Source organism: Sorex fumeus, unplaced genomic scaffold (genome assembly GCF_029834395.1).
Source record: "Sorex fumeus unplaced genomic scaffold, SorFum_2.1 ptg000101l, whole genome shotgun sequence".
Taxonomy (NCBI): Eukaryota; Metazoa; Chordata; class Mammalia; order Eulipotyphla; family Soricidae; genus Sorex; species Sorex fumeus.
The window spans coordinates 1,018,571-1,032,922 of NW_026606158.1; the positions used below are offsets into that span (position 1 = coordinate 1,018,571).

At 50.8% G+C, this 14,352-nt stretch overlaps 1 protein-coding gene across 1 annotated transcript in view; it reads left to right on the forward strand.

Annotated features, from left to right (window-relative positions):
- Nucleotides 1-3,978: 3,978 nt before the first annotated feature.
- SLC2A3 (solute carrier family 2 member 3) overlaps nucleotides 3,979-14,352 on the forward strand; it is a 98,751-nt gene continuing 88,377 nt past the window's right edge. Inside the window, exon 1 of the mRNA XM_056134713.1 lies at nucleotides 3,979-4,025. Coding sequence (XP_055990688.1) covers nucleotides 3,996-4,025 — 30 coding nt within the window. The 5' untranslated portion in view covers nucleotides 3,979-3,995. The remainder of the gene's footprint in view (nucleotides 4,026-14,352) is intronic.

A 14,352-nucleotide genomic window follows, 5' to 3' on the forward strand; every position in this document is an offset into this window, starting at 1 on the left:
GTAGAACTGGAAAACCATTTCCAGGGACCAGAGCGGTAGTACAGTGGGAAGGGTAGTTGCCTTCCACGCGGCGGACACGCGGCGGACCCGGGTTCAATCCCCGGCATCTCATACGGTCCCCTGAGCACTGACAGGAATAATTCCTGAGTGCATGAGCTAGGAGTCACCCCTGAGCATCGCTGGGTGTGACCCAAAAAGAAAAAAAATAATAAAATGTGCACTGCTGGAGGGATGGCTGCTTGGTTGTTTGACTGAAGTGTGACCATGCAAGTTTGTAACTGTATCTCAGGTGTTCCAATGAAACTTCTTTTAGAAAGAAAGAAAGAAAGAAAGAAAGAAAGAAAGAAAGAGAAAGAAGGGGCAGAGATAGAATTGGAAAACTATATAGTACAGTGGGAAGGGCCTTGCATGCGGTGGACCCGGGTTCAATCCCCTGCATCCCAGATAGTCCCCGGGCACTGCCAGGAGTAATTCCTGATTGCGTGAGCCAGGAGTCACCCCTGGGCATCGCTGGGTGTGACCCAAAAAGGAAAAAAAAAAGCGTTTCCGAGGAAGTGTCTGTTGACCTACAGGAAGTGATGGAGCCCCTGAAGAATGATGCAGAGGGAATAGTTGACATTAAAACGTCCAAGGCCAGGGTGGGTGGGAGAGGGAATTCAGGGTGGCGGTGGCCCTTGCTTGGCTTGCACGCAGTCAACCTGGGTGGAGGTCCTGGACACTCCGTATGGTCTTCCCCGAGCCCTGCCAGGAGTGATTCCTGAGTACAGAACCAGGAGTTAGCCCCATGCCCTGACAGGTATGACTCAAACAAACAAACAAGTAAACAGACAAAAACTCCACAAAGGGGCTGGAGAGATAGCACAGCGGGGAGGGCGTTTGCTTTGCACGCGGCTGGCCCGGGTTCGATTCCCAGCATCCCATATGGTCCCCTGAGCACTGCCAGGAGTAACTCCTGATTGCAGAGCCGGGAGGAACCCCTGTACATCGCCAGGTGTGACCCAAAAAGCAAAAAAAAAAAAAGGTAAAGGTAAAGGCCCTCCCGTTGATGGTCGATTTGCTGGAGCGGGCCCAGTAACGTCTCCATTGGAGACTTTGTTGTTACCGTGTCTGGCATATCGAATACGTCACGGGGAGCTTGCCAGGCTCTGCCGTGCGGGCGAGATACTCTCGGTAGCTTGCCGGGCTCTCCGAGAGGGGCGGAGGAATCGAACTCGGGTCGACCATGTTGGCCGCTTGTAAGGCGAATTCCACAAAATGTCTAGGGCTAGGGAGAGTCCAGTGAGCTGGGAACCAAGCTTTGCCTACGGGTGGGGAGCAGGGGATGTGATCCCAGCTTTACACCTGTGTGGTCACCTCAGGGTGAGGAGGAAGAATGAAAAAATGTCTAGAGGCTGGAGAGAGAGTACAACTGGAAAAGTTATTTTGGGTTTTGGGCCACTCCCAGTGGTGCTCAGGGCTTATTCCAGGCACTGCACTCAGGGATCACTCCTGGCAGGGCTCTGGGACCATCAGTTGGGGCGCTAGGGATTGAACTCAGGGAGGCCACGCGCAGGGCGACCCACTGTCTTACCTCTCTGGCCCTGCTTGGCCCAGAAGTTGAAGGGTGAGGAAAGTACCAGTCATCTCCAGGGATGTGACTCGTCTGGATGCTTTCCATCCTGGAGACCTGGGTTCGTTCCACCATCCAGTAGCACTGTGGCACTGTCCTCCCATTGCTCATCCATTTGCTCGAGCGGGCACCAGTAACGTCTCCATTGTGAGACTTGTTGTTACTGTGTTTGGAATATCGAATACGTCACGGGGAGCTTGCCAGGCTCTGCCATGTGGGCGGGATATTCTCGGTAGCTTGCCGGGCTCTCCGGCAGGGGCGAAGGAATCGAACCCGGGTCACCACGTACAAGGCAAACGCCCTACCCAATCGCTGTGCGATTGCTCCAGCCCTCATCATCCAGTAGCTCCCGCAAAAATCAAAAAAAAAAACAAAGCATAGCATCCCCTGGTTTTCTACCGACTTAATGCATGCTTTTAGAATTTTGAATCTCCATCAATTTCTGAGATGCGTTGGCCTGTGTTGATTTAACGTAACTAAGTAGCACCGTGTGTTTTAAAAAATAGGGTATTTGAGTTCAAGGAATTTGGGGGTTTTCTTTTAATATCCCTCTACAACCCCCATCTCCACCCCATGTAAGGAACGCCTAGTGGGGGCTGGAGCGATAGCACAGCGGGTAGGTCGTTTGCCTAGCACACAGCCGACCCGGGTTCTATTCCCAGCATCCTATACAGTCCCCCGAGCACTGCCAGGAGTAATTCCTGAGTGCAGAGCCAGGAATAACCCAAAAATTCCCCCCACCCACCCAAAAAAAAACCTAGAAAGAAGGTGTAGAGGAGGAATACCAGATTCAGATAAGATAGCTGATCAGGCGGAGTCATGATTTTTATTGTTTCTTGTTTGTTTGTTTGTTTCAGTTTTTGGTTTTTGGATAACTGCTGGCTGTACTCAGGGCTTGCTCCTGGCTCTGTGCTCAGGGAATCACACCTGGAGGTGCTTGGGGACTTTAATTGGTGCTGAGGATCGAACCAGGTCCGGCCCTGAAAAAGGCAAGTGCCCTACCCACTGTACTATCTCTGGCCCCGGGATGATAATTTTTTAATCTAGGGTGGCTTAGTTCAAATTTGTTCAGTCATGCACTGTAGCGCTGTCCTCCTGTTGTTCATCGATTTGCTCGAGCGGGCACCAGTGATGTCAACATTGTGAGACTTATTGTTACTGTTTTTGGCATATCGAATATGCCATGGGGAGCTTGCCAGGCTTTGCTGTGCGGGAGGGATACTCTCGGCGGCTTGCCGGGCTCTCTGAGAGGGACGGAGGAATCGAACCTGGGTTGGCCAGGTCGGCCGCGTCGGCCATGGGCAAGGCAAACGCCCTACCCGCTGTGCTATTGCTCCAGCCCTTGTTAAATCTTACGTAGCAAAATCGAACACATGAGGCGGGCTGGGAACGTGACTCAGAAACAGGGCCCTTGCTTTACCTGTGTATGACCCTGGGTTCTCTCCCTGACCTGGCAAAATAAAAAAGTTAATGACTGAATCAATAAGATTGCAGGGTAATCTAATCACAAGATTACCTAACCCAATTCCTGCCCTTTTTTTTTGTTTGTTTGGAATTGGGAACCGTACCCAGCGGTGCTCAGGGCTTATTCCTGGCTCTGCTTTTAAGGATCACACATGGTATCTCAGGGGATCCTACATGGTACCTGAGATCCAACCGGGGTCAACCACGTGCAAAGCAAGAGCTGTACCTACTGTGCTGTGTGTGTGTGTGTGTGTGTGTGCTGTCAAGGATTCTGAAGAAAAGAAAGGTAAAAAGTTGAAAGAGGGACACACACACACACACACACACATACATACACACAAACACACAAATAACCCAACATAACCTTTGTATTTAAAGTCATTTCTCTGTCACCAAGTTCTGTCACCACATAGTTTCCCCCTAAGCAAAAAATATTTTTAAAGGAGCAAAAATTGGGGGCTGGAGCAATAGCACAGCAGATAGGGCATTTGCCTTGCACGCGGCCGACCGCGGTTCGATTCCCAGCATCCCATATGGTCCCCTGAGCACCACCAGGAGTAATTCCTGAGTGCAGAGCCAAGAGTAACCCCTGTGTGACCCAAAAAGAAAAAAAAAGGGGGGGTATAAATTGGAGGCTGAAGCAATATGATAGCAAAAACAAACAAAAAAATCATTTCCCTCCAGCTACTGATGTGTGACAAGACCTTTGTTAGGGGGCTCAGAGCGAGTCCTTAGTCAACCCTGGAAGCCCCCAGAAAGGGAACATTAGTGTTTCCCGACTCATCTGAGCACCCACCGGCCTGGCCACGGCTCCCCGCCTTCTGTTAAGGAACGAGAATGACCAGGATGGCTCAGTAACTCTCCCCGTTATTACAATCTACAGGCAGCAGTGGGCCCTTGAGGCCAGAGACCGGACTCCACAATGAGTGAAACAATGAAACCCCAGCAACATGTGAGTCCGGGGAATGGGGGTCTGTGGGCTTGGCAGAGGAGAGTTCAGTCCTGGGGGTGGGGGGGTTGGGCGGTGGGGTCTGGCCTCCTCTTCAGCATGACTGTCCTTAACTGTGGGGGCCCCACCTGGCCCCACTCTCTCTTGGTTGGTATTTGATGAGTACAGGCCTCGTGGCGTGGTTTCTGCTCTCCTGGCTCGGAGGGCAATGGCGTTAGCACTGGAAACATGTTTCTGTACGCGCCGTCCATGGGCGGTCAGGAGTCCGTCTTCACCACAGACACGGAGGGCTGGGTGTGACAGGGCCCGTGAGCAGGGTCCAACCGTGAGCACTCTTTCTGAGCACCTCTCAGAGCCTCTGTAATGGGCTCAGGGTCCCTCGTAATGCACCGGATTGGGGGATCCACCAAAAAGTGTTAAGGGGCCAGGGGTGAGTGGCGGTCACGCCCCATACTTTGCATGCCTGGGATCAGACTTGGATACTGCCTCTACCGACACCCCGACACCCTGAATGGGTTGAGTGTCAGGGTGCTTTGGAATGGGATGGGTTTGACAGGAGCTGGAGGCTGGTTGAATTCCCGACAATGTTCAGGACTTATTGCAGCTCAGAAGACTTTAAATAACTGTGTTCCTTGACAATTCATCGTTACCTTGAAGGGTCCGTTTCTCAGACTGTCTGGCTTTTTTGCCCTGTACTTTTTTTTTGTTTGTTTTGTTTTAATTTTTATTAGTGAGACACCATGAGGTACAGTTGTAGACTTACAAATTTTTGTGCTTGGGTTTCAATTATACAATGATCAAATACCCATCCCTCCACCAGTGCCCATTCTCCACCACCACTGATCCCAGTATCCCTCTCACCCACCGCCCATCCCCCTATATCCCACCCTGCCTCTGTGGCAAGGCATTCCCCCTTGTTTTCTCTCTCCTTTTGGGTGCTGTGGTTTGCAAAAGAGGCATTGAGTGGCAGTCATGTTCGGTCTAGAGTCTACTCTCAGCATGCGTTTCGCATCCTGGGAGGATCCTCCCAACACCCTTTATTTGGTGCTCCCTTCTCTATCTGAGCTGCCTTTTCCCCCAGCATGTGAGTTTTACCCTGTATTTTGGAATGGCAAATCTAAAAGGGGAGTGGGGGAGGGGAGGGCAACCCCAGGGAAGGAAGGGAGCTGTTACTATTGCTTCCTTAGTGCTCTTGGCAAAAGGTGCATCCTTTTTGGTTTTGTCCTTCTTCCTTCTTCCAGTTTTGATCTCGGCACCGTGATTTCATTCTTTTTTTTTTTTTCGAGGGGGGTCACACCCGGCGATGCACAGGGGTTACTCCTGGCTCTGCACTCAGGAATCATTCCTGGCAGTGCTCAGGGGACCATATGGGATGCTGGGAATTGAACCTAGGTCGGCCACATGCAAGGCAAATGCCTTCCCCGCTGTGCTGTCGCTCCAGCCCGCACCGTGATTTCTAATACCATCCATAGCAGTGTATCACGCGGCCACTCTGCTTCCGCCGACCCCAGAATCTAGCATCTCTCCAGCACCGGGTTCCCCACCCCACACACACATACACACATCACCATGACAAACTCGGTTCCACAGGCTTAGTCTCACTGCGCATTTCTCAGTGCCTTCCCATGTTTGTTTCTTTCTTTCTTTCCTTTTTTTTTTCTTTTTGGGTCACACCCAGCGATGCACAGGGGTTACTCCTGGGTCCACACTCAGGATTTTTTTTTATTTTTTATAATTTTTAAAAAATTTTTATTAGTGAAACACCATGAGGTACAGTTGTAGACTTACAATTTTTTTGTGCTTGCTGAAACGTTATATAATGATCCAGTACCCATCCCTCCACCAGTGCCCATCATTTGCATCATTTACATTTTTTTAAAATTTTTGTTAGTGAAACACCATGAGGTACAGTTGTAGATTTACAAATTATTGTGCTTGGGGCACTCAGGATTTTTTTTTTCTTTTTGGGTCACACCTGGTTATGCACAGGGGTTACTCCTGGTTCATGCACTCAGGAATTACTCCTGGCGGTGCTCAGGGGACCATATGGGATGCTGGGAATCGAACCTGGGTCGGCCGCATGCAAGGCAAACGCCCTACCTGTGCTATGGTCCCAGTCCCAGGAATTTTTATGAAAAGACACAAGCATCTTTTCAAAATACTGCTGGGACCCTAGGGATAAATGGGATGCTGGGAATTGAACCCGGGTGGGCCGCTTGCAAGGCAAACACCCTACCCACTGTGCTATCACTCCAGCCCCCCATGTTTCTTTGTATCCCACATGTGAGAGCGATCACTCTGCCCGTCCCCCCACCCCACCCCCGTCTCTGCTGACCTCACTCAGCGCCATCGCCTCCAGTCCCTTCCCTGTGGCAGCGGAGGGTGGGATTTCCTCTGCCACGTAGTCCGATGTGGCTGCCGAGTACAGCTTCTCGCTGCGCTCGCCTGTTCTTGGTCACTTGGGTTGTTTGATCTTGGCTGCTGTGAATAGTGGGTGATGAACATAACCAAGCAAACGCCTTTTCAAAATACCGTTGGGACTCTGTGGATAAATGCCAAGCAGTGGAATCGCTGGGTTGTATAGAAGCTCGATTTTTTTTTTCTTTTTGGGTCACACCCAGCGAAGCTCAGGGCTTACTCCTGCACTCAGGAATCACTCCTGGCGGTGCTCTGGGGACCATGTGGGATGCCAGGAATCGAACCTGAGTCAACCGCATGCAGGGCAAGCGTCCTCCCTGCTGTACTATCGCTCTGACCCCTAGAAGCTTGATTATTAATTTTTTGGAGCATAGCCGGTGGTGCTCGGGTCTCACTTCTAGTGGGGCCTTGAGGACCACCTGGGTTGCCAGGGTTCAAACCTGGGTAGGCCACTTGTAAGGCAAACACCCTACCTGCTGTGCTATCTCTCTGTTCCTCAAAGATTTTTAAATGGGCAAAGGATCTGTGTAGGCACTTCTTATTTATTTAATTTACGTATTTATTTAGGGCTGGAGTGATAGCACAGCGGGTAGGGCATTTGCCTTGCACGCAGCCAACATGACCGGCCCGAGTTCGATTCCTCCACCCCTCTCGGAGAGCCCAGCAAGCTGCCGAGAGTATCTCGCCCGCACGATAGAGCCAGGCAAGGTACCCGTGATGTATTCAATATGCCAAACACAGTGACAACAAAGTCTCCAATGGAGATGTTACTGGGCCCGCTCGAGCAAATCGATGAACAATGGGAGGACAATGACAGTGATGTATTTATTTATTTATTTTTATTAGTGAGACACCATGATGTGTAGACACTTCTTAAGAAGCTCAGAAAAGGGACAGGAGACAAAGGGTGTGGCGATTAAGGTGTTTGCCTTGCAGTCCACCAATCCCCAGCTTGAATTTTTAGCATCATCTATGGTCCCCCGGCACTTCTCGGGGTCCTGAGCATAGAACCAGGAATAGCCCCAGAGCACTGCTGGGTGTGCCTCCTCTAAAAAACTGACCAGGGGCTAGAGCAGCAGTACAGGGGGGAGGGCGTTTGCCTTGCACACGGCTTACCCAGGTTCGATCCCCAGCATCCCATATTGTCCCCTAAGCCCACTAGGAGTGCCCTGAGCACAAAGCCAGGAGTAACCCCTGAGCATTGCCAGGTGTGCCAACCCCCCCCAAAAAAAAAAATCTCGACCACAGGTATGTCACACTTATTAGATGATCTATAACAGAAAGAGCATTGGAAAATATTAGCACTCAAGAATTGATCTAAAGAACTGTGTTCACCTGGGAGGGGAGAATGGGGAAGGAAAAGGAACTGTGACATTGATGGAGGGAAGCGGGTGTTCTGGTGGCGGGGGTGTGGTATTGGGATCAAACAATCACTAATGGTATTGTATAAAACATGTTATCTCAGGAAAAACTGGAAAGGGAGTATTGGCAAAGAAGCTTCTAGTAGCAGTGTAAAATGATCCCGTTGCTTGGGAAAGCAGTCTGGCTCTAGGCTGGAGCAGTATAGTACAGCGGAGGCACAGATGCTGCCCGAGCCAATGTGCTGCTTGTGCCCCTGTGGCCGAGCACATGCAGTGCCTAAGCACATGTGTCGCCCGCATCTCCCCACTTGCGATGTGTCCTTTCATGCTTTCCTGTCTAACGCTGGGATGTGTGTAGGGGCTCTCTCCGTCCTTGGAGAAGCCCGAGTTCTCTCTTGAGCACATTACTCTCCACTCTCTCCCACTTTCTCTTCCTCCTTCTTTCCAAAACGTCCAAATAAAAACTGTGTAATTTCACTGTATATATATATATAGCACTGTAGCACTGTCCTCCCGTTGTTCATCGATTTGCTCGAGCGGGCCCAGTAACGTCTCCATTGTGAGACTTGTTGTCACTGTGTGTGGCATATCGAATACATCATGGGGAGCTTGCCAGGCTTTGCCATGTGGGCGGGATACTCTCGTTAGCTTGCCAGGCTCTCCGAGAGGGGCGGAGGAATCAAACCCCAGTTGGCCGGGCCGGCTGCGTGCAAGGCAAACGCATCATTTCTAAGAAATGGTATCTTGGGCTGGAGAGAGGACGGGATTAAGGCTCTTGCCTCGCACGCAGCTGGCCCTGGTTCCATTTAAGTACCAATTGGGCAGTTGAACCCCTCCCCCACACCCGCTCACCCCCAAACAAACAGACAGACAGCAACCAAAATCCCAAGGAAATGAATCTTTGAGAGACTCAAAGAGAAATAGTTAAATAGCTTGGAATGGGCCATAAGGAGTTCCAGCAGAGTTAGATTAGGCCCTGAAATGAAACATTCCCGTATGCTAGTTAGTACTTTTGGAGGTGTGAGATACTCTGACATAGAAGAACAGAGCTGGGCTTATGGGCAAGCTGGGATTTACAGCGGGCCTTGAAAGATTAAAAACACTTTTATTTTCTGGAGGAGTTGGATTTGAGAAGCTATGGCCCACCAAAGACAATTTGGTTTGGAGGGACTATTCTGCGGGCTGGAGCTATAGCACAGCGGTAGGGCGTTTGCCTTGCACGCGGCCAGGCCGGCTGGGCCAGGTTCGATTCCTCCGCCCCTCTCGGAGAGCCTGGCAAGCTACCGAGAGTATCTCGCCCGCAGGGCAAAAACTGGCAAGCTACCCGTGACGTATTCGATATGCCAAACACAGTAACAAAGGAACAACAAGTCTCAAAATGGAGACGTTACTGGGCCCGCTCGAGCGAATCAATGAACAACGGGAGGACAGTGCTACATTCTGCGGCCTGGTGCTATGTAGCCAGCCCACCTTGAAGAGGGTTGCTTCCTTGCTCCGTGCATCATAGCATTCGGCCACCAGGGGGCAGTGCACGTCCTTGAGCCGTCCTTCCCAGTCAAGAGTCTTGGGAACCTGCTTTTAGGGCCAGAACGACTGGAAATGAGAATCTAGTTTAGATACAGGCCCCGTGAGACTTGCGACGTAGTAGGGTGGAGAATCACCACCAGAAAAATAATGAAAGGCAGAGGCCCGAGTGCTAGTATAGCAGGCAGGGCGCTTGCTTTGCCTGTGTTTGATCTGCGGCATCCCATATGGTCCCCCAGATACCGCTAGGAGTGATTCCTGCAAGCAGAGCCAGGAAGAACCCGTGGGAGGCAGAAACAGTAATTTCTCTTTTTCTTTTTCCTTTTTTTTTTAGGGGGGTGGAGCTTGTTTATTCCCCAAATAAATTTGAAAACGTTTGGGGCTAGAGCGATAGCACAATGGGTAGGGCGTTTGCCTTGCACACGGCCGACCCGGGTTTGATTCTCAGCATCCCGCATGGTCCCCTGAGCACTGCCAGGTGTAATTCCTGAGTGCATGAGCCAGAAATATCCCCTGTGCAATCGCTGGGTGTGACCTCTTCTCCCCCACCAAAAAAAGTTTGAAAACCTTTGTAAATCCCCCTTAAACTTTGTTTTCTTTTGGTTTTCGTTGGTTTGGTTTGGGGGTTATTCTCTGATAAATCTGGGAATCAGAGTCATACCCTCCACATTTCAAGCTGTTGCTTCTGCTTGTTGAGCTGTTTCTCTGGTCCCGGATTGTTTGGTTTTGGTTTTGGTTTGAGCTTTTTCGGGGTTTGGCACTTTTTTTAAATTTTATTTTACTTTTTGAGTCAGACCTAGTGATGCCCAGGGGTTACTCCTGGCTCTGCACTCAGGAATTACTCCTGATGTTGTTCAGGGAACTATATAGGATGCCAGGAATTGAACCCAATCGGCTGCATGCAAGGCAAATGCCCTCCCCGCTGTCCTATCACTCCATCTTTCGACACATGTGACTGTGCTCAGGCATTACTCCTGGCTCTCTGCTTAAAGGTTGCTCCAGAAGGTGCTGAAAGTCCCTATGATGTGCCCAGGATCAAAGCAGGCCAGGCCAACCCATGGCAAGACAGCTGCCTTAATCCCACTACTATTTCTTCTATCCAGACCTCTAGATTTGTCTTAATGGACAACTAAAAAATAGATTTTTTTTTCAAAATGTTTGTCGGGACTCATTTCCGCTGTCTGGTTTATCACTTGCATACTTGGGAGCCGTTGCTAACCTTTCAGAAATCCTTTGTGCAACTTAGGAAAAACTGTTCCCGGGGAGGTGGCGGGGGGGGGGGGGGGGAGGTGGGTAGGAAGAGGGTGCTCAGGATTTTTAGGCTTTTTTTTCTTTTTGCCTTTTGGGTCACACCTGGCGATGCACAGGGGTTACTCCTGGCTCATGCACCCAGGAATTACTCCTGATGGTGCTCGGGGGATCCTATGGGATGCTGGGAATTGAACCCGGGTCAAGCCGTGTGCAAGGCAAACGCCCTACCCGCTGTGCTATTGCTCCAGCCCCAGATTTTGAGGCTTTTTATGGTAGTTTTGTGCAAAGACAGAGAAAGGTGCTCTTGGGAGCAGGGCCTGCAGCCAGGCTGGTGTGGGAACTCTAGGCTGTGTTTCAGCCTCTGCTTCCCCCAAAAGCCTCACAACTAAGATCCAGCCCCCCAAATAAACAAAACCCAAATACACAAAGGTAAGTGGGTTTTGTTTATTTTTCCCTCATCACTTAGCAATCTTTGGTGGGGTGTTGGTGGGGGGGAATAAGTGCTGAGCCCCAGTGGGTGTGACCCCCAAATAAGAACAAAAACAACAACAACACAAATCTTTGTCCAGAGAACAACCTTGTTCAAGTTGTGGAAATACCAATGAAATGGCAAAGTCATTGTTTGCGGTGACCAGTTAGCCAACCCACGCTTCCTTTTGGGGACAAAAAAAAAGTCTTAACTTCCTTCTTGGTTCCAAATAAAAAGTTAATAGGTGCCCTAAATGGGTGACTTGACCAGTTAATGCTTTAAAAAGCTTCTTGGACTTCAAAAGTCAGATGGGAGGGGGCGGGGATGCCTGAGAGCACACATGCGCCTGACCCGGATTCACGCCCCAGCCCCACAGGTGGTCTCTGGTGCCCCGCCAGGAGTGATTACTGAGCGCAGAACCAGGAGTAAGCAGGGAGCACTGTTGGGTGTGGCCCAGAAAGCAACAGCAGCTGAAATCATGTGGGGTGCTGGAAATTTATAGCACAGTGCCTTGGGCCCCTTGCCTATGGGAGGCCCGGGTTGAATCCCTGGCACCCACAACAGCCCCCCCCCCGGTGTGGAACCCCCAGCCCACCCCAGCACGGAGCAGGGAGTAGCACCCAGTATAGTTGGAGGTTGGCCTGCAAACCAAAAGAAGACGAAAGCCCGGGCCAGGGCAATAGTACAGCAGGGAGGGCGTTTGCCTTGCAGGTGTCCGACCAGGGTTCGATCCCCGGCATCCCATATGGTCCCCGGAACACCGCCAGGAGTAAGTCCTGAGTGCAGAGCCAGGAGTAAGCCCTGACTTACCCAAAAAAAAAAAAAAAAAAAAGACAAAAGGCTCAGGGGACCATGTGGGATTCTGGGAATCGAACCCAGGTCGGCTTGTGAGTTGCGGTATCTTGGGGTACTGAAGGTGGGCCAGGTTGCTGTCCCACGGATCCACCTCAAATGCCATCTGCTTGGCACCGGTTACAGTAAGGCTCTGCCGTGGGCCGTCTCCCCCTGTGTGTGCCCTGTAAACCATACACACTCTTTCTTCAGATATGTACTCTTTTTTTTTTTTTTGGCTCTTTGGGTCACACCTGGTGATGCACAGGGGTTCCTCCTGGCTCTGCACTCAGGAATTACTCCTGGCGGTGCTCAGGGGACCACATGGGATGCCGGGAATCGAACCCGGGTCAGCAGGCCGCCCGCTGAGGTGTCACTCCTGCCCCGGGATATGCGCTTTCAAGGGTGTCGATTGCGCCACAGAAGCAAGTCAGGATGGAGAGCAGAGAGCTGGAGGGCATGGCTGGCAGGCGGAGACCACAGATGCCATCCCTGGGGCCCATGGGCCCATGGGCCCATGGTACCTACCCCTCCTCCCACCCCCTACAACACTGTGTCTGAGCAGCATCGCTGGACTGGACCATTAAACTCCTGAGCTACAGGGGGCTGGAGAGATAGCACAGCGGGTAGGGCGTTTATCTTGCACGCGGCCCACCCGGGTTCGATTCCCAGCATCCCATATGGTCCCCTGAACACCGCCAGGGGTAATTCCTGAGTGTAGAGCCAGGAGGAACCCCTGTGCATCGCCGGGTGTGACCCAAAATTAAGTAAATAAATAAATAAACTCCTGAGCTACATAGAATGACTGTACTTATTTGTGGACTGTAAAGTAACAGAATGGGAGACTGACACCCAAAGATAGTAGAGACAAGGGCCAGGAGGATTGCTGCACGGCTTGGAAGCCGGCCTCCTGAGCTGGAGGAGAAGGCAGCTGGGATAGAGAAGGGACCGCTAAGTGGATGATGCTTGGAGGACTCACTCGGGATGGGAGATGCGTGCTGAAAGTAGACTATGGACCAAACATGATGGCCATTTACTACCTGTATTGCAAACCTTGACACCCAAAAGGAGAGAGAGTAAAAGGGAATGTGCCTGCCACAGAGGCGGGGTGGGGATGGGGTGGGGGTGGTGGGAGGGATACTGGGGACATTGGTGGTGGAGAATGGGCACTGGTGGAGGGATGGGTACTCGATCATTGTATGACTGAAACGTAATCACGAAAGTTTGTAAGTCTGTTACTGTATCACAGTGGCCCTCCGGTTGATCATCGATTTGCTGGAGCGGGCCCAGTAACGTCTCCATTGGAGACTTTGTTGTTACTGTGTCTGGCATATCGAAAAAGTCACAGGGAGCTTGCCAGGAAAAAAATATATATATGTATATATATGTAGGGAGCCATAGTACAACGGGTAGGGCGTTTGTCTTGCTTGCAGCCAACCTGGGTTCGATTCTCGGTGTCCCATATTATCCCCTGAGCACCACCAGGAGCACTTCCTGAGTGCAGAGCCAGAGCATTGTTGGGCGTGACCCAAAAAGTATATATATATATATATATATATATATATATATATATATATCCCACGGTCACAGTCCTCCCGTTGTTCATCAGTTTGCTCGAGCGGGCCCAGTAACGTCTCCATCATGAGACTTGTTGTTACTGTGTTTGGCATATCGAATACGTCACGGGTAGCTTGCCAGGCTCTGCCGTGCGGGCGAGATACTCTCGGTAGCTTGCCGGGCTCTCCGAGAGGAACGGAGGAATCGAACCCAGGTCGGCCGCGTGCAAGGCAAATGCCATACTCACTATGCTATCACTCCAGCCCATATATATATGTAAATTAAAATCTCCCAACCTGCCTGAGCCTGCCAGGAGTGATCTCTGGGAGCAGAGGAAGCCCAAGGGATGGCCAGGGATGACCCCCAAACAAACAAACAAAAGAGATTTTTAGGGGCTGGAGCAACCATACAGTGGAGAGGGTGTTGGCCTTGCATGTCCCTGACCTGGACTCGTCCCTGGCATCCCATATGACTTCCTCAAGCACTAATTCCGGAATGCAGAGTCAGGAGGAACCTGTGAGCCTCGCCAGGTGTGACTGCCACCCCCCCCACAAAAAAAAAAAGAAAAAAGAAAAAGCCACAAAAAAACAGAAACAAAAAACTCACACCACTAGGTACCACCAGGAGGCAGCTTGGAAGACCCAGAGCAAAGCTCCGGAGACCTCTGCAGAAAAAGAAAAAAATTGTTTTGTGAAATGAGACAGCTTAATTTCTTTCTAAATTTTTTGATAATTAACTGAATCACAGTGAGATGCACAGTTACAAAGTTATTCATGATTGGGTTTCAGTCATATAAGTACCAATTCCCATCCCTTCAGCAGTGTACATTTCCCACCACCAACGACCACAGTTTCCCTCCCAGATCTCTCTCTCTCTCTCTCTCTCTCTCTCTCTCTCTCTCTCTCTCTCTCTCTCTCTC